Below are 22948 nucleotides of genomic sequence, written 5' to 3' on the forward strand. Positions count from 1 at the left end.
CGAGCTATGGTCCAAATGTTGATAACAGGGGAGACTGTTTCATAGTGGTATTACTCTGCTTTCACTCCCGCGGTTGGCTGTTTCGCCACGCCCTCTCCTCGATGCATTACAACAAGTCCTGACATGCACATCGACAAGATTACATGCTGCTACTCAGTTTAAATACCCCGGACAAGACTTTCAAGGAAGAAACAAAACACCTTTTTGCCCAACCCTGCCCAATTGCCTCCCCTTTTGCTTTCCTGTGAGTTTACCACGTCTGTTGCACCTTTTATGTTAACGGTCAACAAAGCCTGGTTGGATAGTAGTTGGTGCCTCGAGCCTATGGGTGCAAAAATCTGTAATATTTTTTAAACCTGTCCTATGTATACATTGAATGGTAAACAGCATAGTAAATCAACAGCGGCAGCGTCATTATCAATGCATGCATTTGTCAGACCATAAAAATCATGTTGGTCTCTTCTGGTGTGTTGTGAAGTTGAAATGGGGTATGAGGAAATTGACTGCCTATGTATGACAAGGGTTCAAAGTGCCTCTGCATTGCATATTATAACACGTAATATATGACGTCATTTGGTTATAACCTCGTTATAACCATGGGCTGTAGGATACAATAACACAGACACATACATGAACAATTGTAGAGTAGGTCTATTGCGCATTGCTTGAATGACACTCATAACCATAATCACATTGTTAGGGGTGGTCACGCATTGACTTATTGCACCCATTTTCTTTATCAATTGCATGCTTTTTATTCAAGATCAGATATTTTTATGATCACACATAGGGGGAAAATATACTTGAAAAAAAATCATTTAAACGTGTTGCCCTTTTGTGTGGGGAAAAAACAACCTTTTAGGGTAAGATGTATCTCTAAAATGTATATTTTTCAATTTCTCATTTGGATAATTGCAATGATGCAATTGAAAATGGTATTTGTAATCCCTTACATTAAAGACACCAAATGCAAAATGATGACTAGGCCTATGCAGCTAATGCTTTGATGTTTTAAATCAAATCCTTAAATGACCTCCCACAAAACGAAAACATGGCCAAATTATGATATGGGATTAGGACATGTTTTGTCAAACACTGAAATCCAGTTATGACAAATCGCCTAATCTGTGGATATTCAACCTGCTTGCTGATATTGGATTAGATATATTAAATTGTAGTCTTCATGTGCTTTTCAAATGACAAGGCCTTTGCTTTTTTGTGTGTGGTTGTTTGCAAACATTTTGCAGATTTGGGATCTAGGGGTTTGTTGACTAGGTTACATTGCAGGCTCAATTTCATAGCATATGTCTCTATAGCCTATATATGCATTCATTTAACACGTTTAATGATGATAATGCAGCCTATACACGCTGTCAAAACAACCACAAACTGCGCATTGGAAATCCCCTTGTCTTGTCCTTTAACCTCAGATGTGAAACGTGACTGTGCGACCATTGACCCCAACCATTCAACTGCGGAGTGCTCGCCGTGCGGCTTTTGTTGCCGTGCCTAATCGGCTGGAAATGACAGATTGTCCTCGCTGAAAAAGGGGAATCCCTCGCAGGTACATGTCCGGGCGAACATCCCATCATGGGCAAATTTGCTTGGCATCTTGCGCGACTCACGAGAGACCCGAAGAGAAGGCAATACAATATACATGAATCTCTCCCAACTCTCCCCACCTTGCCATACAGCTAGTTAAATTAATTGAGACATTATCTGCATGCATATCTAGGAATGAAATATAGACATATTTTAGTTAATCTCTAGTAATCAAACGTATTTGGTGCGCTATTTAGATAAGAAACAGCCAAATGGCCTTGTATTTTAATTTAATTCTGAATGATTTATTAATTTTGCGTCTCACTTGGACAGTCATAATCATTCATGTATTCACACATCAGTGAATCCTGCTCTAGGGATCTATTGCTCTGATACAGAACACAAAGTGAACATTTTGATTGTGATGCACAGCGAATGCTTTTCGGGAACTGAGCCCTCATAATCAAATGTGACAACAAGCTGTCAACAATTTCATTGTTGGAATATATAATGCTGCTGCTGTACGCTGTGTGGTGCCACACGGACGATGCTGTTAATGGTGGATGATGAAGTTACGCCCTTGGTCATGTGATTGGTGTTCTATTCTTGGCTGCATCATGCGTTAAACGAGGGCACATAATTTGAGTGAGGTCATGCAACTCAAATGAGGGCATGATAGCGCCACAACCACATGCACTAATTTATCTGCCCTGTCTGTTTACCTGCACATACACACTCCCTAATAGGCAATTTTCACCTCTGTGATAGTGACAAGCATGCAAATGAGATCATTTGCTTTGTACTGAGTTATCTCCCTGTTGTTTTCCCCATGCCCTCTGTTCTGTGCATCATCATCAGGTCCCCCCTGTAGGAGGGTCATGTCTAGACAAGATACAGTTTATGTCAAATTTACTTCAAAGGTTGTAATTTTTTGCACTTGAGTTAACCCTAATCCTAACCCCTTTCCTAACCTTAAAACAAAGTATCCTACCTGCAACTTTAATTATCCTAACCTGCTGTACAAATTCTGCACCAAATGTAAATTCTGACATAAACTGACATAAACTGTATACCATCGAGTCAAAACTCTGTAGGAGGGCCAGAGCTAAAAGCTGTCTTTATGCGTATGTGTGTGTGTGTGTGTATTTGTATCAGTCTAGTAGTAGTTATCACAATGACATCATCCATTATTCCCCCTCCCCCCCACACACACACACACCCTCTCCTATTTTTTTTTCAACTCAGATTGGAGACTGCAGAACCCTCCCCCCTCCTCCCCCCCACCTCAATTTCACAAATTACTTTTCATTGTTGCTGCCTTAATTAGCTGCCAAACAGGCGTAGTTGGGCCAGCTGAGGTGGCATTGGGCAATCAGCTGCCTCCACAAACAAGGTAATGGCAGGGTGCTGAGAGACAGACCTGAGACCTGAGCAAACCATCACCAGGTAGCACCCATACCATGGAGTACTGTAGCAACCGGGGTCTACACTACTGTGTAAGAGACAGCGCGTGATAAACAGGCTTTCCCGAGAGTTCTGTCTACAGTCATTGGTCTCCATAGAGTGGAGACTAAGACTACTGTATATCTATAGCAGAGTCTGAAACTATACATGACAAACATATATGAACATTATATGGCTGTAGTTATTACTGTATACGACACAGATAACTATTTATCTTAGTGTTCCATAAATCAAACAACGTGCAAAACACCAGTCTCAAAGTCAACAGTGAAGAGGCAACTCCGGGATGCTGGCCTTCTAGGCAGAGTTGCTCTGTCCAGTGTCTGTGTTCTTTTGCCCATCTTAACCTTTTGTTTTTATTGGCCAGTCTGAGATATGGGTTTTTCTTTGCAACTCTGCCTAGAAGGCCAGCATCCCGGAGTCGCCTCTTCACTGTTGACGTTGAGACTGGTGTTTTACGGGTACTATTTAATGAAGCTGCCAGTTGAGGACATGTGAGGCGTCTGTTTCTCAAACTAGACACTAATGTACTTGTCCTCTTGCTCAGTTGTGCACCGGGGCCTCCCACTCTTTCTATTCTGGTTAGAGCCAGCTTGCGCTGTTCTGTGAATAGAGTAGTATACAGCGTTGTACGAGATCTTCAGTTTCTTGGCAATTTCTTAGATGGAATAGCCTTCATTTCTCAGAACAAGAAAAGACTGACGAGTTTCAGAAGAAATGTTTGTTTCTGGACATTTTGAGCCTGTAACTGAACCCACAAATGCTGATGCTCCAGATACTCAACTAGTCTATTCAGCACAACAGTTTAACTGTGTTAACATAATTGCAAAAGGGCTTTCTAATGATCAATTAGCCTTTTAAAATTATAAACTTGGATTAGCTAACACAACGTGCCATTGGAACACATGGTTGCTGACAATGGGCCTATGTACGCCTATATAGATATTCTATAAAAAATCTGCCGTTTCCAGCTACAATAGTAATTTACAACATTAATGTCTACACTGTATTTCTGATCAATTCAATGTTATTTTAATGGACAAACATGTGTTTTTCTTTCAAAAGCAAGGACATTTTTATTAAGTGACCCCAAACTTTTGAATGGTAGAATATACACTGCTCAAAAAAATAAAGGGAACACATAAACAACACAAAAAGCATTGACTGTGACTTTTTTATGACTGTTCTTGAAGGCTAACCCAGACATGACTTTACGTTGAGGTCACAGGGCCTGTTGCATTGTAGGATAATTCATGAAATATGTGAAGAGATGCTCCTGTTTGAACAGGGCTTTAGTGATAAAGAGGTGCGATGCTTCAGGAACAACCATTACCTCATCATCATCACCCAAGGCTGGCTGGACAAATGGCTCGTGGCTGAGGGGTGTCAGCTGTTGCCATCGTACCCTCATCTGACTCCTTTTAGTCCTACAATGCCTTGTTATCATAAGGCTGTGGAACACAATGTGAAGGAATGTGCATTTTCAGCAATCCACATGAGATCCACACACTGCTTTCCCATGCGCTAGCGAGGCTGAAACCCAGGATTAGCAATAGAAACTAAATTAAAATGGCATCTTGGATACTCCTCATCAGCAGCACAGAAATGCAAACCAGTGCACTTTTTCCTCCCTCTGTAGACTCATGGGTTCCCATATGGGCTCTCAGGGGTCCGTTGTTTGCCTGTCAAAACAATTAGGTCATCACCAGGTCTCTGTTGGGTTGCTCTGTTTACAGATCTCAGAGAGGTGGTAGCCATTGCACAGCAGTAATAGGACACCTTTTCGCTCAGTGACAGGTCCAGGATCTTGGACCATGGGTGGACAAACAATAGTAAGGTCTGTAACAGAATTCGACCACACGTCATTGTCTGTGTCAACAGATCGGTCAATACAAACCTGTAACTGATTCCTCTCCTCTTCACTCTCTTGAAGTGTTGATGCAGTGATACCAGGATCAAGTTGCATGGTGGCCTTATGAAATGATTGATACACAAATCTTGCATGCATTGTTTGTTTTGCTTAACAATGGGATTGTGTGTATGTGCCATGCAGGGCTCACAAAACTCAAATTCATAGTGGATTAAATGATGAACTCACTTTTGTTTTGCACTGACTTTGCTGATAGCTACTTTAATGTGGAAAAATGTACTTGCTATGACTGAGATATGTGGTTGTCCCATCTAGCTGTTTTAAGATGAATGCACTTACTGTAAATTGCTCTGGATAAGAGCATCTGCTAAATGACTAAAATGTCAACGCAATATAGGCCTACATCCTGGTGTTCATGAGCCATGGTGAGTAAGGATTTTAGGATTTATTATTATTTAGGTTTTTACCTCATCGGTTTCTTTGTAGGCTACACTTTCTTGACAATTTCTTGTAGGCTACACTTTCTTGACACAACTCTCTAACTAACCTGTTGCACCTTTATCATAATTTCTGCCATAGAAAATACCAGAGGCGTCATTCCCATGGGGGGGCACAGGGGTACGTGCCCAAACAGATTTGTCCTGTAATACTACTAGCCACGTAGCAATTTTATGAAGTTGGCTTTAGCTAGCCCGGATATATTCCCAATGTCACAACCTTCATATCATAACTAGCTACCAAGAAGGCATTTCAGGCTATCAATCAAGTTAGAGTAGATAGTTTGTCTATCTTAGTTGGCATGCCTGCTGACAAGGTTGATAGATTTTTAGAAAAGCAAGCAATAACTAAATGTACCGAATAAGACTCACATTCCTTTCAATCTTTTACACAGATTTTAAGCAGAAGAAGCATATGTAGTTTCTTTAAAAAAAGAACCCTTTGAAGAACCTTTTGGGTTCCATGTAGAACCCTTTCTACAGAGGGTTCTATGTGGAGCTCAAAACGGTTCTACCTGGAACGAACCAAAAAGGGTTCTAGCTGGAGCCGTACCAAAAAGGGTTCTCCTATGGGGACAGCCGAATAACCCTTTTGGAACCCTTTTTTTATTTGCAGGAGAAGGCTGTTTCGGGTGTTTGAAAAAGTCTCCAATTTATGGACTGGGCATAGCACCCCTCCCGACCAGCCACCAGCCATCTTCCTGTACTTTGTGCCCCCTCAGATTTAGTTTCAGGTGTTTGAAAAATACAACAGTCTCCAATTTATGGGCTTAGCACCTTTCCAGACCAGCCTCCAGGCATCCTCACATACTTTGTTCCCCCTCAGATTTAAGGGGTGCATGACACCCCTGGAAAAGACTTCATAAAGAATCTGCTGAATGCACCACGTGATGATTGGTAATCTCGAATTATGCGTCCCTACAACAGAGAGTGCGTGTGAGAGAGCGATACCAAATCTGTCACGGATTGTTTTCCTTTGATAAATCTCTTCTGCCCGGAAACAGCGTAGGGGCAGCAGTGGCAGGGAATGAGCGATTGGTTGGAACTGTGCGTGGCATGGAAGCGGTTGAGAGGATGTCAGTAACTCAATGAAGTGCTTGTGTCACTCAGTTTTAACATCATCCGTTTTCCATTTGTCTGCCTGCCTATTCAGGAGATAGTGACACACACACCTATTTTTAAACTGTATAAGGAAGGACCAATTGTTTTAATTGTCCAAATTGTTTCAGTTGTTATATACCTACACATTATTGTTATTTTAAAATGTTATATTCCCATTTCACCACAATTACACATTTTGTTTCCATAATTAATATTTGGCAACATGTGGCCAGAAGATATCATATGTTCATAGGATCTATTTGAATGCATTGAAATGTGAAGGGGGTGTTATATTGCCCTATCCCTGATCCAGTTCAGTATCTTAATTATAAAGCCACAGACTCTAATAACCGAACCCTTATAATAACCACAATAACTGATAGATGTTGACTACCAGACGAGACAACGCAGGATTATTGATGTATTTTTGTTTTGGTAGACATTGTCGCCCCCTTGTGGATTTGGCAGATGTAGGCAAATTATATGCATTTTCACTCAGGTGAATCCTTACCAAACATAAATTGCTATCCGTTCATTTATTTCCTAGATATATAGGCTATTTATCTGTTAACATAGCCCACATTGTGGAGGCAGGTTTGAAATAGCACGCTATGCTTACTGTCTCTTTAAAAACTGTGAAGGTTCCAAATTTGGCAGGAAGTTGAATTGACATTACAGGAAATTAGTATGGGGCTACATTGTCGTGGAGCTGGATCTGATACATTGTATTGATCACACTGTCGGTAAACACAACTCGCTTTGATAAAGGTAATCTAGTTCGACTGTATTGTGATACTTTGTATCTTTAAGCCAACCTCATAAACAATGTTGCATATTTTTAATGCAGTTACTTCCAACAGGGGGCTTCAACTCCATATTGATAGCGTAGACATGGCCCGGTGTGGTGTGCATACCTCACATGTGTCTAAATAAAACTATTAAAACCAAGGTTACTTACTTGTTTAATTTTTAAAGAGAGGCTGATGTGTAAGGTATTTCCTATAACATGTGGTTTGCGTATAATTTTAAGCTCCTTTCTAGGTTATGTGCACTCACTAATACGCTTAAGAAGGCTTTCTCACAGAACGCAGCTTGGACTCATGAAGGATTTATGGATTCACGTAGGCTACAACACCTTCGCTTTATGTATTTATTGGCTACCAATAGTCTTTAAGTGGCCAATTCCATTCTGGTACTCCGTTCATGCTGTACACACGGTTGTTTCACATTTGCACCCCCTTTCTATGCACCGCAGTGGTTATTGTGTAAACAACCCTCCAGGCTGCATTTCTCACAGACCTTTTTTAAACCCACATCAGCTGGAAGAGGCAGGATTTCAGACCACCACCTGCGCATCAGGACGGGCTAGAGGCCATGGTGAGCTTCTGAAATGCAATTATATATTGTTGTAATTTTGCAGATTGACTAGTTTAGGCTGATATATTATTTTAATCTTAATTCAAACATTGCATTATCATACATAATAGCTTCTCTGAGAATATGTGATAATGCAAACCATAATGGGATTCAAATGTGCTGATACTAGTATCAGTTGGTTAACTATGACATGCAATACTAAAGTAATTGTACAGTGGGAAACAACTGTTTTAGCACGGCTGTGGCCGAGTACCGTAGATCAGCACCAATCACAGTGCTTGTTTTGACCAACACGTTGTAGAATCTTTGTAGAATCGTATTCTAAATGTATATACACCTTCAATTTCTCAGTCTACAGTGGTGGATCTCAAGACAAAGGAGGAGAAGGATGCAGAGCTTGACAGACGGATCGAGGCTCTGCGCAAGAAGAATGAAGCTCTGGTCCGGAGGTACCAGGTGAGCTCCCACAGGATCAGAGATATAGCCCTGTTGTTGCAGCAGCATTATCTGTGTGGTACAGTTGGTAGAACATGGCACTTGCAATGTCAGGATTGTGGGTACGATTCCCATTGTGGCCACCCATTCGAAAATGTATTTACACACTATAACTTGCTTCAGATTAGTGTCTGCTAAATATGCTAAATAATATACCCTTTTGTATTATATTATTAGCTTATATCAAACCGCTACAGTACCAGTCAAAAGTTTGGACACGTACTCATTCAAGGTTTTTATTTTATTTTTTTACTATTTTCTACATTGTAGAATAATAGTGAAGTCATTAAAACTATGAAGCAACACACAATCATGTAGTAACCAAAAGTTTTAAACATAAACAATTCTTCAAAGTAGCCACACTTTGCCTTGATGACAACTTTGCACACTCTTGGCATTCTCTCAACCAGCTTCATGAGATAGTCACCTGGAATGTATTTCAATTAACAGTTGTGCCTTGTTAAAAGTTTATTTGTGGAATTTCTTTCCTTCTTAAAGTGTTTGAGCCAATCAGATTTTTGGTTCCAACCGCTGTGTCTTTGTGAGACGCAGAGAAGGTGAACGCTTGATCTCCGCATGTGTAGTTCCAACCTTGAAGCATGGAGGAGGATGTGTGATGGTGTAGGGGTGCTTTGCTGGTGACACGGTCTGTGATTTATTTAGAATTCAAGGAACACTTAATCAGCATGGCTACCACAGCATTCTGCAGTGATACGCCATCCTATCTGGTTTGCGCTTAGTGGGAGTATCATTTGTTTTTCAACAGGACAATGACCCAACACACCTATAGGCTGTGTAAGGGCTATTTGACCAATAAGGAAGGTGATGGACTGCTGCTTCAGATGACCTGGCCTCCACAATCACCTGACCTCAACCCAATTGAGATGGTTTAGAATGAGTTGGACCACAGAGTGAAGGAAAAGCAGCCAACAAGTGCTCAGCATATGTGGGAACTCCTTCAAGACAGTTGGAATAGCATTCCAGGTGAAACTGAGAGAATGCAAAGAGTGTGCAAAGCTGTCATCAAGGCAAAGGGCAGTGGTGTAAAAATACTTTAAAGTACTACTTAAGTAGTTTTTTTGGGTATCCGTACTTTACTTTACTATTTATATTTTTGACAACTTTTACTTCACTACATTCCCAAAGACAATATTATACTTTTTACTTTATACGTTTCCCCTGACAACCAAAGTACTCATTACATTTTGAATGCTTAGCAGGACAGGAAAATAATTAAATTGACGCACTTATCAAGAGATAATGTGGTCATCCCCTCGTGCCTCTGGCCTGGCGACACACTAAACATAAATGCATCTTTTGTAAATATTGTCTCAGTGTTGGAGTCCGGCCGTCCGTACATTTTAAAAACAAGAAAATGGTGCTGTCTGCTTTGGTTAATATAAGGAATTTTAAATGACTTACTTTTGATCCTTAAGTATATTTAAAACCCAATGCTTTTAGACTTTTACTCAAGTAGTATTTTACTGGCTGACTTTCACTTGTACTTTCTATTTAAGTATCTATACCTTTGCTCAAGTATGACATTGAGTACTTTTGTCCACCACTGGCAAAGGGTGGCTACTTTGAATAATATAAAATATATTTTGACTCTAGTTTTTTTGGTTACTTTATGATTCCATATGTGTTATTTCATAGCGTTCACTATTATTCTGCAATGTAGAAAATAGTCAAAATAAAGAGAAACCCTTGAATGAGTAGCTGTGTCCAAACTTTTGACTAGTACTGTAAATTGCACGGCCACATCGCAAAATAGCTTTCTGACTGTCAGGATATTCATATTAAGGTTATTATACTTTTCTGTTGAATGTCCCTGTGTTCATGCTTGATTTATCAGGTTAGGGAGAGACACTGATGCGCCTTTGTGAGTCTATCATCAGCCAACCTTTGTTTTGTTATCTTTCTGCAGGAAATAGAAGAGGACAAAAAGAAGGCGGAGCAAGAGGGGATTGCCGTGAAGACGCACCCACCCAGGAAGGGCCGCCCTCACGATGGCCCGCCAGAGGGAGACAGATGGAGGACAGAGAAAGAGAGCTTCACTGTCACCGTAGACCTCTCCAAACCTGCAGGGGTGAGGCCAGAATGAGGGCTCTGTCTCAGCACATACTGTAGTACCAGGCTATATCAGACCAAGCTAACGAATGCCCAAATAAATCATGTTCATTAGGCACAAAAATGAGATATGGACTAGTTACTACCTGAACCTGTCCAATAAGAACACACATTTTCCATTTGAAAACTATTTATTCAGTTTGTGCCAACTGAATAAACATGATTTAAGAAGACCAAAAACATGACAATGTGCACTCTCAAACACTTTGCTTGGAGAGAACCCCCTGAGCTCTGAAAGATGGCCTCTACCAGAACAAGTCTCATAGACTTTAACAGGTGCCCATCTATTTGCCCGCTCACATCCAATTTCCTGTCAGTCAAACTATTCATATTCCCCTGCTGTGGCAGCTGGATGAGATTAGTGATATCTAATGGAGGATGTTGAAATGAGGTGGACTTGAGAGGGACATGTATCTTAAAGCAGCTGGGTGAAATGATGCAAGCTGAGTGGTACACCTGACACAGACAGGAAAGTGATGACGTACACCATGAACAGAGAGATGTTTTGAAACCACTCATGGAAATTGTGTCTGGTTCCAACTTTTATACCCCTGCTTCAGCTTGATGATTATACATCTACTGTATATTCAGATGGGTAAGTTATATAATTATGTTCTACATAGATAGAGGTGAATGCAAATCCCTTGCTATGGTTGTCCCAAATGGCAGCCTATTTGCTACATAATGCACTACTTTTGACTAGAGCCTATGGGGGAATAGGGTGCCGTTTGGGTAGTACCTGTATTTCTACCTGAAGGGGATGCTCTCAAGCCATTGCTGCTCTTGAATGCAATTCTAGTACATACTACCTCCTGTCAGACAGTATGTTTTTTAATCAGCCTCCTGTGGACTGGAGAGACAGGCTGGAGTGCATTTTAATCAGCTGTGATCCACTCTTCACACTAAAGGTCACTCATTCAGACAAGAAGGGACTTATTGAGGGTGCTGTAGTATTGCCCTAAATGGGTTATGATATGGATAGGTTTTAGAGTTAAACGTTCGGACACCTAAGTCTTCTTACACCTCATATTATATCGTTGACCTTTGTTTTCAGAGACATGTGTTGTGTGTCTGGGAATTTGGAGTGACAATATAGCACTGTATGTATGCAAGGGTTATTCTGGTCTTTTAGTGGGTCTAATCAAAACTGCACCCGTTTCTCCTGCAGGAGAAACGGGTGATCAATGACTGGAAACAAGGGCCACCTCGAGGCAGGCGGGACTCTGAAGAGGGAGACGGCCCCAGAGCCCAAGGTGAAAGCCCTCCGCTGAGGGCCGGGTCCGGGCGGCTCAGCAGGGGTGGACAGAGAGGGGGAGGACCACGGCAGGAGAGGAGAGAGCAACGCCCTGACAGACCCCTAGCAGACCCACGCCAGGCCCATGACAGACCACCCCGAGAGGACAGGGGTCCACGAGAGGACAGGGGTCCTCCACGAGAGGACAGGGGTCCTCCACGAGAGGACAGGGGTCCAGTCATGGAGGGGCCAGGAGAGGGGCCCGGCCACAGTGAACGTGCTCCACGCGGAGGACGGAGAGGAAGAGGAGGCCGAGGAGGACGAGAAAGAGAAGAAGGAGGACCACAGGGTGGTGACAGGAAGTCTAAGGTCTGTGAGCAAAATGATATCAGCCAATAACTAGCGAGGCAATGTTGCTATAGATGTGCCAGGTTGAGGTTTACCATGGGTATAGTCTCCATAATGATGGTTGGACTGTGTATCTTGGTGATGATGATGTTGGTTATTTTACAATGACATGAGTAATGGGAAGATGAGTACATACTATAGTAATTGAAGAAAAAGACTGAACAAGATTTTGAATATATGGGTGTGAAATTTAGCGAATTGTGATGGCATACTCCTCTATTCTCTTTATTTTTTTCTAAAATATTGTGCCTCTCTGTAGGAGTGGGAGGAGAAAAGGAGGCAGAACATTGAGAAGATGAACGAGGAGATGGAGAAGATTGCAGAGTATGAAAGAGGACAAAGGGTTTGTACCGGAAGCCATTTTGTAAAAATTGGATTACTATCAGATTATTTGATGACAGTTTAGCATTGAAGACCTGAAATAGATGGAGTGTAAGGGTGCTGTCTTTGGAATCCTTCTGCAGCCTGCCGAGGGAGACAAGCCCATCCGTAACTTCCTGGATGACCCGCGGCGCTCCGGCCCAGTCCCGGACATGGACCGCAAGGAGGGCAGCCGCCGACATGTCCGAAACTGGGGTGGAGTAGATTTTGACAATGTGAAGACGGGATCTGAGCTGGAGAAGGAGTGGACAGTGAGTGCTCTGTTCTGTTTTGTAGAAGACATGATCGGTCAAATGTTCTGTGTGGTTTGTCTTCTTCATTTTGTTAAAACGATTCCTTTATTCAAAATTAGAACAAAGTTTGATTTATCCGTTCCCTTCTCTCTTACATCCTGCTACTTTACACTTTCTCTCTTTCTCTTTCTCTCTCTTTCTCTCTTTCTCTTTCTCTCTTTCTCTCTCTCCAACAGAGTCGGAGACCAGGAGGCCCTAAGGGCTCCATGGATATGACCATGTCTATGACGGGCCGGGAGCGTGCCGAGTACCTCCGCTGGAAGAAGGAGCGTGAGGAGATTGACGAGGAGCGTCTGGCCAGGCACAGGAACGCCACGGGCCAGTGGAGACGGGAATGGGATGCCCAGAAGACTGACAGCTTGTGAGTGACTGACTGGAGGAGAACCGCGAACACCACTGACACGCTCTGATCATGGAGACAGCCAGGGCTTTATTTACAAAAACACCACAACAGCAGGCATTCAGTGAACCAAACCAGACATGTGCCTACTGAAGCCCAAGAATGACAACACCGCTCCTAAATATCTCTTTATTACCAGATGCCACACTTGATGTTTTAGATGTTGTGTTCAATTTACTGTACATCCTGAGATGCAGACCAGAAAGGGAGAACCACAGGAGCAAGATGACTGAAATAGGACATATCTAAATAATAGTGGATAAACATCTCACATTCAATACATCCTCTCTTTAGGTCTTTCTTTAGCCATGAGAGCCATGTGAGATTAGAAGGTCCATACAGGAGAGAGGCTGGTCAGGGGCTTGGCCGTGAGAAGGGGTTGCGTTTGAGTTTTACATTTTTTTTACAGGGACAGTCAGTGCACATTCATCAATGTTTCAGTAAAAGTGCTAGTTTTAGCCAGCTGGCTAATTTTCAACCGCAAGTCCCTGGGCAGTTTATTAAGAATACAGATAAACGATGAACAGCGAGCACATGCACAGCAGCATAGGACAAACTACACGTATCAGACAGACAGCGCAATAGCACAAAAAGCCAGAAAACAAAATGCATAACGGAAACAGTGTTTCCACACCTCACAAGCTACAGACATATAACATGGAAAGCAGCAATATCCAGCTAGGGAATATGTTCACAAGTCTGATTGTCCTTTAGGCATGTCTCTGTCTCTTGTGAAGGTGCGATAGGTGTGGGGGTGGTGGCAGGTAGGGATTGACAGGTCCAGTGGTGATGCAGTGTGACAGGGTGAGAAGGTCTGACCCTGCGGCGCTTTCACAGGTTTAAGGAGGACCCAGCTGTGGCTGCAGAGGCCATGCTGCCAGACCAGGGAGGCAGAAGGAGAGGCAAGTCACACCCCCCAGACTCCGATGACAAGGCGTAGCTAGTTCCCACTGATCCACAATCACTGACGGACAAAGACGGCGGACTTTACTCAACCCTTTCTCCCTCTCTATCCCAAACAAACACGTTCACCCATTCACGGATAAGTGCACGCACACAATCAACACTGCTTTGTCGGAGCAACACTCTCATTTGAAGAACACTTTTATCCAGGCCCCGTTAACATAGTGTATTATCTGTGTATATGGTAGATACTGTTGTTGTGGTGGCCCTGTGTGTAGTGATGTGAGTGATGTCACTCTGTGTGTCCTCCCCACAGCCAGGGGGCGTGGCTCCCGCACGCAACCTCACGGCAGGGCCTCAGGTTAGCCAATGGCATGGGACTGAGTTGGTGTGTGTTCCGTGTCCCCCCCCCACCCGCGTGTGTGTTAGGTTGTGTCCCGAACGGCATCCGATTCCCAAGTCGTGAACTAAATAGTTAATAGAGGTGCTATTTGGGACTGAGCCCTATTCTAGACATCACGTCTGACTTCTAGTCAACCATGGAATGCCGCCACGGGTTGATCAAGCACAACCTAGCCTGGAATACTAGTGTGTCTGTAGTCTGAATATATGCATTGCCCCTCAGATGCTCTCCCGAGGATGGAACCTCCCTCCCTCATTGAATGCACTTGCTTTGGCTGTGTGTCCGTGTGTGTTTGTCTCAGTTGTCGCTCTGTGGCGTCTCTGAGCTGCTATGTGTTGCAGTATTTCTCCATCCCTTCCTCGAAACCCAACAGCAAATGTGTGTCCCCCAAATGGCACCCTATTCCCTTATTAGTGCACTACTTTTAACTAGGGTCCTGGTCAAAAGTAGTTCACTATAAAGGGAATGGGGTGCCATTTCAGAGCAGCGCTGCTGTGTCAGTACTGGGGCTGCCATTAATTTGTTTTCAAGGTCTTGAAACCTAGTCTTCCACCCCAAACCCTCTAAACTGAACTCACTTCCTCCCTCATCCTTTACTTCCCGCAGACGAGGTGAAGGCGCCTCCCAAGGTGCCCACGTTCGGAGACTTCCTGGGGCAGGGTAGAGGACCCAGGGAGGGGGGCCGTGGAGAGCGGGGGAGGGGACGAGGACAGAGACAGAGCTACAGGTATAGCTTCTCTTCTAAGGCTCTGACTGCATCTGTTGTTTTGGTTCCTCTCCATTCCACTGACTGGATCTCTTTGACAGCATGCACGATAACCGCTGGGAGGCGGAGAAGGAGGAGGACAGGGAGAAAGAGAAGGAAGACAAACCCAAGAAGGAGGAGAAGACCCGGAAGGAGGAAGTGAAGCCCAAAGCTCCCTCATCACAAAAGGTACGTCGTCTCCCACCACCCCACACTGGGGTCTGTGTTTCAGCACATGTATGTATGCCTGTGTTGTTTTTGAACATGATCTCTTTCCATGATCCACATTAAGAGGTGACTTTTCTGTTTCTTTCCCTCTTAGATGGAGGAGAAGAGTGGTGACACAGAGGAGGATGAGGATGAGTGGGAGGATGCCAGCGACGAAGAGGACGATGATATGGACGGGGTTGATGACTCGGAGGGAGACGATGAGGGGGATGAGGAAGGGAAAGACGGACAGTCCCCGACGAAGGCACCTCGCTCAGAAACCACAGCAGGGAAGCCCGCCGCCACCTCACCTCCTCCCTCCACTCCCCCCTCCGCAGCCAGTCCTAAAGAGCAGCGCACCCAGAGGCCCAAGGTCTACATCCCCTCCCAACAGGAGGCTCAGGACTCCCCCGCTGGCCCCAAGCCCCTCAGCCCCTTCTCTCCCCTGGACGGCCACCAGCCGGTCACAGACTGGGGGGAGGAGATGGAGATGCAGTCCCCCCGGAGCAGTATGGGGGAGAACCACCTGAAACCGCCTAGCACTGAGGGAAGCCCTGCCCAGGTTAAGGTCCAAGAAGACAACCGCAACTCCAGCCCCAGCCCAACCCCCAGTCCCAGCAAGCCAGCAGAGCCAGAGAAGGAGAGGGACGCACGGACAGGTACAGATATTTATATACTGGTTTGACGGTTGTATTATATTGCAAGAACATAACATACATTTGGCATGCTGTTGAATGTGCTTTTAATTCAGGACAAACCTGCAAAGTTGATCAGAAGAATATGTGTGTTTTGATGCTCAGCATTCTATCAGTTGTCTGTTCTGGGTTTTTTTTCATCCACACTCATACCCTCCCCCTATCGTTCTCTATAACTCACAGTTGTGGTCACTGCTGCTCCCCCGGAGGAGACTCTGATCCAGGAAATAACTCCTGTATCATCATCATTAGAACTTGTCTCTACCCCCACTGACCTCTCAGAGAAAGAGGAGACCACCACCACTTCACCAGCCCAGGAGACACCTGCTACCCCCACAGAGGGTAATTATCACACTGCCAAGCAGCTGTTTTTATCTCAATATCAAATCATATCTGGGTAACAATGAAGTACCTTACCAATTGTTTTCAATTAAAATTGTAAAAAAATTAACAAAAATAGCTTCTTAGCAAAGAAGAATTTCTCAAGCAAGAATTTTGCTAGTGGGGAGGGGAAAACTGAAAACTAGCTGTTATTCGTAGAAAGGTTTAGAACTTTCTTTCTTATTGGTCTATTAACTAATTGGCTTGATGTCACCAGGCAGGCCAGAACTCCATCCCACCTAAACAGGCAGACATTTTAGGTGGCCTTTTCAAACAGCTCTTACACTAAAAGGGCATTATCATAATTTTCAGTATTTCACAGTATTATTCCAGCCTCCAGAAATATATATAAAACACATGAATATCATGTTTTCGACTGCACTCTGCCTTTATTGTTAATATGGTGACTTAAAGATCCCATAGGGCTGAATTACACACAGAATATAAATGCAGGCAAAGCATCATTGTTGCTTATGGTCACCTGCCGTTTTATATTTATGACCACTTGAAGGCTGTTCTTCCTTCCCTGTACCATCTGAACCAGATGAGGAGGAGACCCCTGCCGCCACTCTTGCCCCTGTCCTGGTGATTGACCAGAGCCTGTCTGAGCTGGCCACTGCCCCAGAGATGGCCCCAGACACCTCGGAACAGTCATCTTCAGGTGCGGTTCATATCACTGACTTTGAGACGGTGGCTTTCTGTAAGAAGTCTCTGACTCCCGCCGAGCACTAACCACAAAACACAAACCAACGTACCTCCCTCTTTCCTTCTATCTTTCCCTCTTATTTATTTTGTCTTCGTTCGCCACTCACCTCTCTCTGTCCTCTCCATCTGTCTGTCGGAAGTTGGCTGACTGGCATGACCCCACAACCGACGTCTACTGTCACTCACTGCATCACTTGGCATTCTTTGGCCAATTGAAGCCCTCTCTTTTCTCCAAATCCTCTGTGAAACTCCTCCGCCTTGCCGTTTCCTCCTGGGGAAATGAATGTACTAACCTCCGTCACCTTCACTATGGCTACCACACCTCACTGTGTGAACCCCTGTCGTTTTACCCCTTGAACACTTTTCCTTTTGGTTCTCCTTCTCATTTCCTTGTTTTGTGGGTTAATGCATTTACTACGCATGCTGCCCACCCTGTCCCCAACCTCGGATGAGCAGAATCATATATATTTTCTGTTTTTCATGGGTTTGTTAATCGCATGACTGTCATATGGATGAGGAGTGGCTTGAGAAGGATGAGAAATCAAATTTGCTCTTCCTTTAATTTTTCCTTGTCATGTCTGCTTCTTAAATTGACGTCTGTTTGGCTAAGACTTCACTACGCCTGAAATGGAATGTTGCAAATGATGCGAACCAGAACCAGACACTCATTGGATGGTAACAGAACATGTTTAAACAGTGCATTACTCAATTGAAACCACCAATCACATGTGTGTTTGGAAAATGTTTTTTTTTTTGTTGCCCTGTTTGTTATGTATTTTGTCTCATGTCATCAAAATGCATAACTTCGCCTTTCCCAGAGTCTCCACTTTGACATCCCTAGGAAGGTTGAATACCGCGTCTCTTTTAAAGCTCTTCAATGACAAACACAACGATTCCTGTGTTTCTCACTTAAAGCTAGAATACTTAGTTGCCACATCCAGTGTTGGACGTATAAGTTAATGACGTATACCCATTGGATTCTTGAAGAGTGTAACTTAGAGATGCCTCATTAGGCACACATTCTCGAACCTTCACCTCTCCCGAGGCTGTACGGGAGCAGCGATGGGACAAGGCTGTAAATACCAATTTGGATATCACGAAATTGGGGAGACAAATTGTGTAAAAAGTACACACACAAACAAAAATGCCTCATGAGCTTAGTTCAACTGTCATAAACTATGAGAGAACCCAAAATATAAGCTTGTTTTACTCCAGTGTTTGTAAACAAACACTATAGCCTCAAAAGATGGTTAAAACGATAATCTCGATATCATGGATGGTCAGTGTCTGCATCCATAGCTCTGTCTATGAATTTGAGAGCGGTTACATTTCTCCAGGCCCCATCCCTTAGCGTGATACCAAAACAGAAGCGGTGTGACCACTTAGTTATCGTTTCAATTAAGGATTCTAGCTTTAATATTTTCAGAAACCATTTATTGCTTTCTCATAAGCTTAGTTAAAAAAAAAATGTTAATAGTTACATTATAAAACGTGGCCCATTAGCACAGTATAAAATGCACTCTATAAATAATTTTTTAACGATGTGTAGGATTATGTGCATTCATTGCGCTCCCTTTGTCTCTGAAGGCAGAGTGCTAAGAATTAGCACTGACATGCCTTTTTAGAAGTGGATCATTTATTATTAATAACTCACGTTTTTATGCTCTTTAATACATCAGTAGAGTTTATCTGTAACAGCCCAGATTGTATATTTAGTGATACACAGAACAAATAAATGTAGCATTTCCCTGTGGAGCTACAATGCACTACACTTTGACAACGCAGCTTAAATGCCCCCCAAAAATTGCCATTTTGAAGGTGGGATTCTATGAATAGATTTTTGTAGATGTTTAGTTGTGAGTACTAGAATGTAGAATCCGTCCCTCAACCCTTATGAGTGTTCTGTTGTAGACCGATAGCTTCAACATGGATTGTTTTTTTCCCCTTCATTTTGGTTTTTGTAGGTTATTGCACCCATCTGACGCCATGACTTCACAAATGAGGTGATTGACAGCAGTACTTCTGTCTCACAACATGATACCGTTATGACTGTTTTTCTTATTGAAGCGAATGTAGTGAAAACACCCATAGTCTGTAAAAGGCTCTTCTGAGTAGATAAATGATTCCTTGTTGTCTGGTCCTTGTCATCATTGTTAGGTTTCTCCTTACAGCGTTTTAAGTGTTTCTCTGGTGGTAATCACCACAGCTAATGGCTGGGCATGCATCCCAAACAGCACCCCATTCCATTGATAGTGCACTACTTTTATAGGGCTCTGATCAAATGGAATAGGGTGCCATTTTGGACTAAACCTGGGTGTCTATGCTTTGGCTGAATGAAGACGCTCACTGCCCCAAATCCGATTAGTCTAATGAGGGTGGAGATCGGTGAAGTACAGGAAGAAGAGGCACAATTAGCATTGAAAGGCTTTTATGAGGAGATTAGCCGCAGTCTGACCGACATGATGGTATGGATGTAATGGAGACCCTTTTGAACTCTGAGCCTGATTGATTAAAACCGCTTCTCTTCGAGTTCTTTTGATGTTTTTGAGGGAGACTAATATTGATCCATGAGAGGGTCTGTTACCCGATCAAATGAGCATTTCAGAAAAGGTCTGTTTGGTTGTTGGACACATTATCAATGGTGAGTAGCTTGGGTTACGTTAATCTATGCATATGTACTATAATATCATGAATGAGTTTTGCATACATTTTTGGACAATTATTGGTACTTATTTGTCTGCTGAGAGCTAATACCAGACCAGACCAGACCAGGACCATGCCCTGCCATACCATGCCATGCTGTCCCTTGCATGTTGTGCTGCGTTAGCAGTGTTGCAGACAGCAGATTAAGCCAGCTTGCAGCCAGTGACCCCCACACTCCCTCTGTTCTCTATCGACAGGCTGAGAGCTGCTCTGGGAAACTGACTTTTCAGTGCTAGTGTTTCACAGATGATGGTAGGATGAGGGGAGAAAATAATGACAAGAAGAAAGGAAACCGGGCCTCGCACACCATGACTGGAGCAGCCATCACATACATCCTGGAGGGACGTGGCCAGGCACCTGGCCTCCAAACATCTCCTCAATAATCAGACCACATATGTTCTGTACTGTTTGACTCTGAGCTGCAAGTTGCATAGAATAGTGATACTGCCATTCATCTGAGCCACTATGGTAAATGGCTTAGGTTTTATAGCAGCCAATTAGGATGTTACTGTGATGTCAAGTCAACAAAGCCCCAACTTGTTTTTACCTTTTGATATGTGTATGATTTAACAAATCAAATTATTACATTTAGCGAAGACTCACAAATATGAAATTCTCACCTCAATTGTTCAACCGTAGCATTTTTGTTTTTTAAACTCCACCTCTTTTGAAAGGTCAAAGAGACTGTTATGCCTCTTCAACATGGCAAAAAAATACATATTTGAAATGCTAACAGTTGAAAGAGCATTCTCCTCCCTCAATATAGACAGCTTATTGACTACAGTTTATCCACATTTGTTTTAATAGCCCTTACTTTAAAGATTCCCAAGACCCCCCCCAACCCACCCAAAACTGTCCTGACCTGTTTGCCTGTAAAAGCTGAATTAATGTTTGAATGTTATTGGACATTATGTTTGTGTCCCAAATATCACTCTATTTCTATATAGTGCCCTACCTTTGTGTCCTATGAGCCATGGTCAATAGTAGTGCACTATAGAGGCAATAGGGTGCCATTTGCGACTCAAACCCTCTCTTTGTGGAGTTTGTATGGTTAGGGTTTGGTCCCCTTTATCCTTAACTCAATACATTTTAGTTGTATTTTGTCATGAAACAAATCATGTGAACAAATTTAAGCCATGGCATTGAAAAATGTACATTATGTTTCCTAATAATCATGTAACAAAGTTGGTTTAGATTTGGGACCCCAAGAGGAGTATAGTTTAAATGATATTAGTTTATTTTTAAGTGAGATACACTGTACTTAACCAAGCACATGCATAAAGTGACCCTGACAATGTTTGTTAATAACCATCCAAAGCTTTCCTTTCGTTTCTCATTTGCGATAGATTGCTAGTGGCCTTTCTAGTTTTAATCGAGGGGCATCAGAACATGTACCTCAACAGACCCAAGATTTAGTTTAGATTTTTTAAGTCTCGTTGGCTTTTTTTTTAGCCTACTCTTGGTCATGAACTCAATCTGGCTCACCTATAATGAACACGAGCACAGATATTGAACTATGCTTTAATTTTATTTCTTGAAAAGGAATTAAGAGTTTAAATGAATTGAATGGATCAAGAACTCAAGGAAATGCAATATGTAGTTTAGTATTTTGAATTCCAACTAAACATTCCAATGTTTTGTGTGGGAAAAAAGGCATCTATTTTTGTTCTTTGTGGTTTGCATTTGGATATCCTCATTCTTTTCGTTTCTGATGACTTAGTGATTGTATTACAAGCATCACATTTTCCTGCACTTCTAAAATATCTGTATTTGAATATACAACTACATTATTTGGGTATGTTTTTGGAGTGGAGTGTAACTGGCCTGTCTAAACTAGCATGATCTGAAATTCAATACTTTTTTCATCTGTTGATTACCATGAATTCGTTTTTATCCCAAGATATTGACACTTTAATCAATCAAGCAGAAGATTACATTTGATAGCTTTTTCTTTTAAGTATTAAATTGTGATTTGGCAGGAAATTCATTGGTTCATACGCAACTGTCAAATGTACAAGATAAAATGTGTTCTGTTTATTTTGCTTCTTAGTTTTCATATCAAATAAATGTATGGTGGTCACGTCTCTATGTTTCTTGTGATTCACAATAGTCTCGAGGAGGCAGAGAGCGAGACACAGCTGCATGTGAGCTCTCACATTTTTCAACATGTTTCTTTTTCAAAAAGATAGATTTGGAGTAATGAGATTTTCATCAGGGACATATGCAGTATGCTACCCTCCACAGCATGGCCTTCGCTCCAGATCAAAACTCCAAGTATACAACCTAATTTTGGCCAAAATTAACCGGATAGATTACTGCTACCAAAGTTTCCTGTTTCCAAGCTATACAGAGGGTGCTCTAGCAAACAAACAGCAGAGACCTGAGGACACCATCCAACCTGGAACTGAGTGAGTAGTGTTTGGTCTGATGCTATTTTGAAAGCCAAGAAGAAAACATGAAGTACATTACAATGATATATTTTATTTTATGGAGACTGAATGCTGAGTTAAGGCTGCCAGGCTTGCAGGACAGACCAGATATAACTTCAATTAGCACTGAGGTGTGAAGTGAAAGGTGTTGAAGCCTTGGGCCCAACGAGTGGCAGGAGTATTTGAAGACACCTCCTGCTGTTCAAAGACCATCCACTGGCGTTTTCTACAAGAAATCTGCCTCCAGAAATAAAAGTTTCTCCCAAGTGGGTGTGACACCTATTCCTGTTGCCTGCTGCACTGCTGCTTGGATTCCACCTGGAAATCTGTTCACCGTCTTCCCTGGCCTGTCTGGTACAGGTACCCCCCTCCCTCCCGAGCTTTTGCTCGCCTCCATCACACACGTTGTTGGGGAGAGTGACTCTGAACTTGATGGCTCGCCCCAAGTCGTTATTTATTTATTTTCTTGTGCATTTTGCTGTTTGCCTCATGACTCCTGCATGCTTTGCTGACTACTAACTTTCTTTACCCAACCGTGGGACAGACTGTTTGTTTGTTCCCACACTCGGGACTCTGACTCTATTG

The 22948-nt window shown here is 42.8% G+C and overlaps 1 protein-coding gene across 2 annotated transcripts; it reads left to right on the plus strand.

Moving 5' to 3' along the window:
- Positions 1-7134: 7134 nt before the first annotated feature.
- Positions 7135-22018, plus strand: LOC118384231 (coiled-coil domain-containing protein 9-like). 2 transcript variants are annotated; one of them, XM_052523720.1, is made up of 16 exons: positions 7135-7242; positions 7794-7851; positions 8203-8307; positions 10274-10435; positions 11645-12079; positions 12378-12461; positions 12583-12750; positions 12969-13153; positions 14030-14098; positions 14416-14456; positions 15105-15225; positions 15306-15432; positions 15566-16109; positions 16329-16487; positions 17071-17187; positions 20132-22018. In XM_052523720.1, the coding sequence occupies exons 2-16, from the start codon at positions 7849-7851 to the stop codon at positions 20134-20136; spliced, it is 2325 nt and encodes a 774-aa protein (XP_052379680.1). In that variant the 5' UTR covers positions 7135-7242; positions 7794-7848; the 3' UTR covers positions 20137-22018. The 2 variants fall into 2 exon arrangements, with proteins under 2 accessions (XP_052379680.1, XP_035626479.1); XM_035770586.1 differs by lacking the exon at positions 14416-14456 and having other exon boundaries at positions 14030-14094.
- Positions 22019-22948: the final 930 nt, after the last annotated feature.

The sequence above is a fragment of the Oncorhynchus keta genome, chromosome 1, assembly GCF_023373465.1.
Source record: "Oncorhynchus keta strain PuntledgeMale-10-30-2019 chromosome 1, Oket_V2, whole genome shotgun sequence".
NCBI lineage: Eukaryota > Metazoa > Chordata > Actinopteri > Salmoniformes > Salmonidae > Oncorhynchus > Oncorhynchus keta.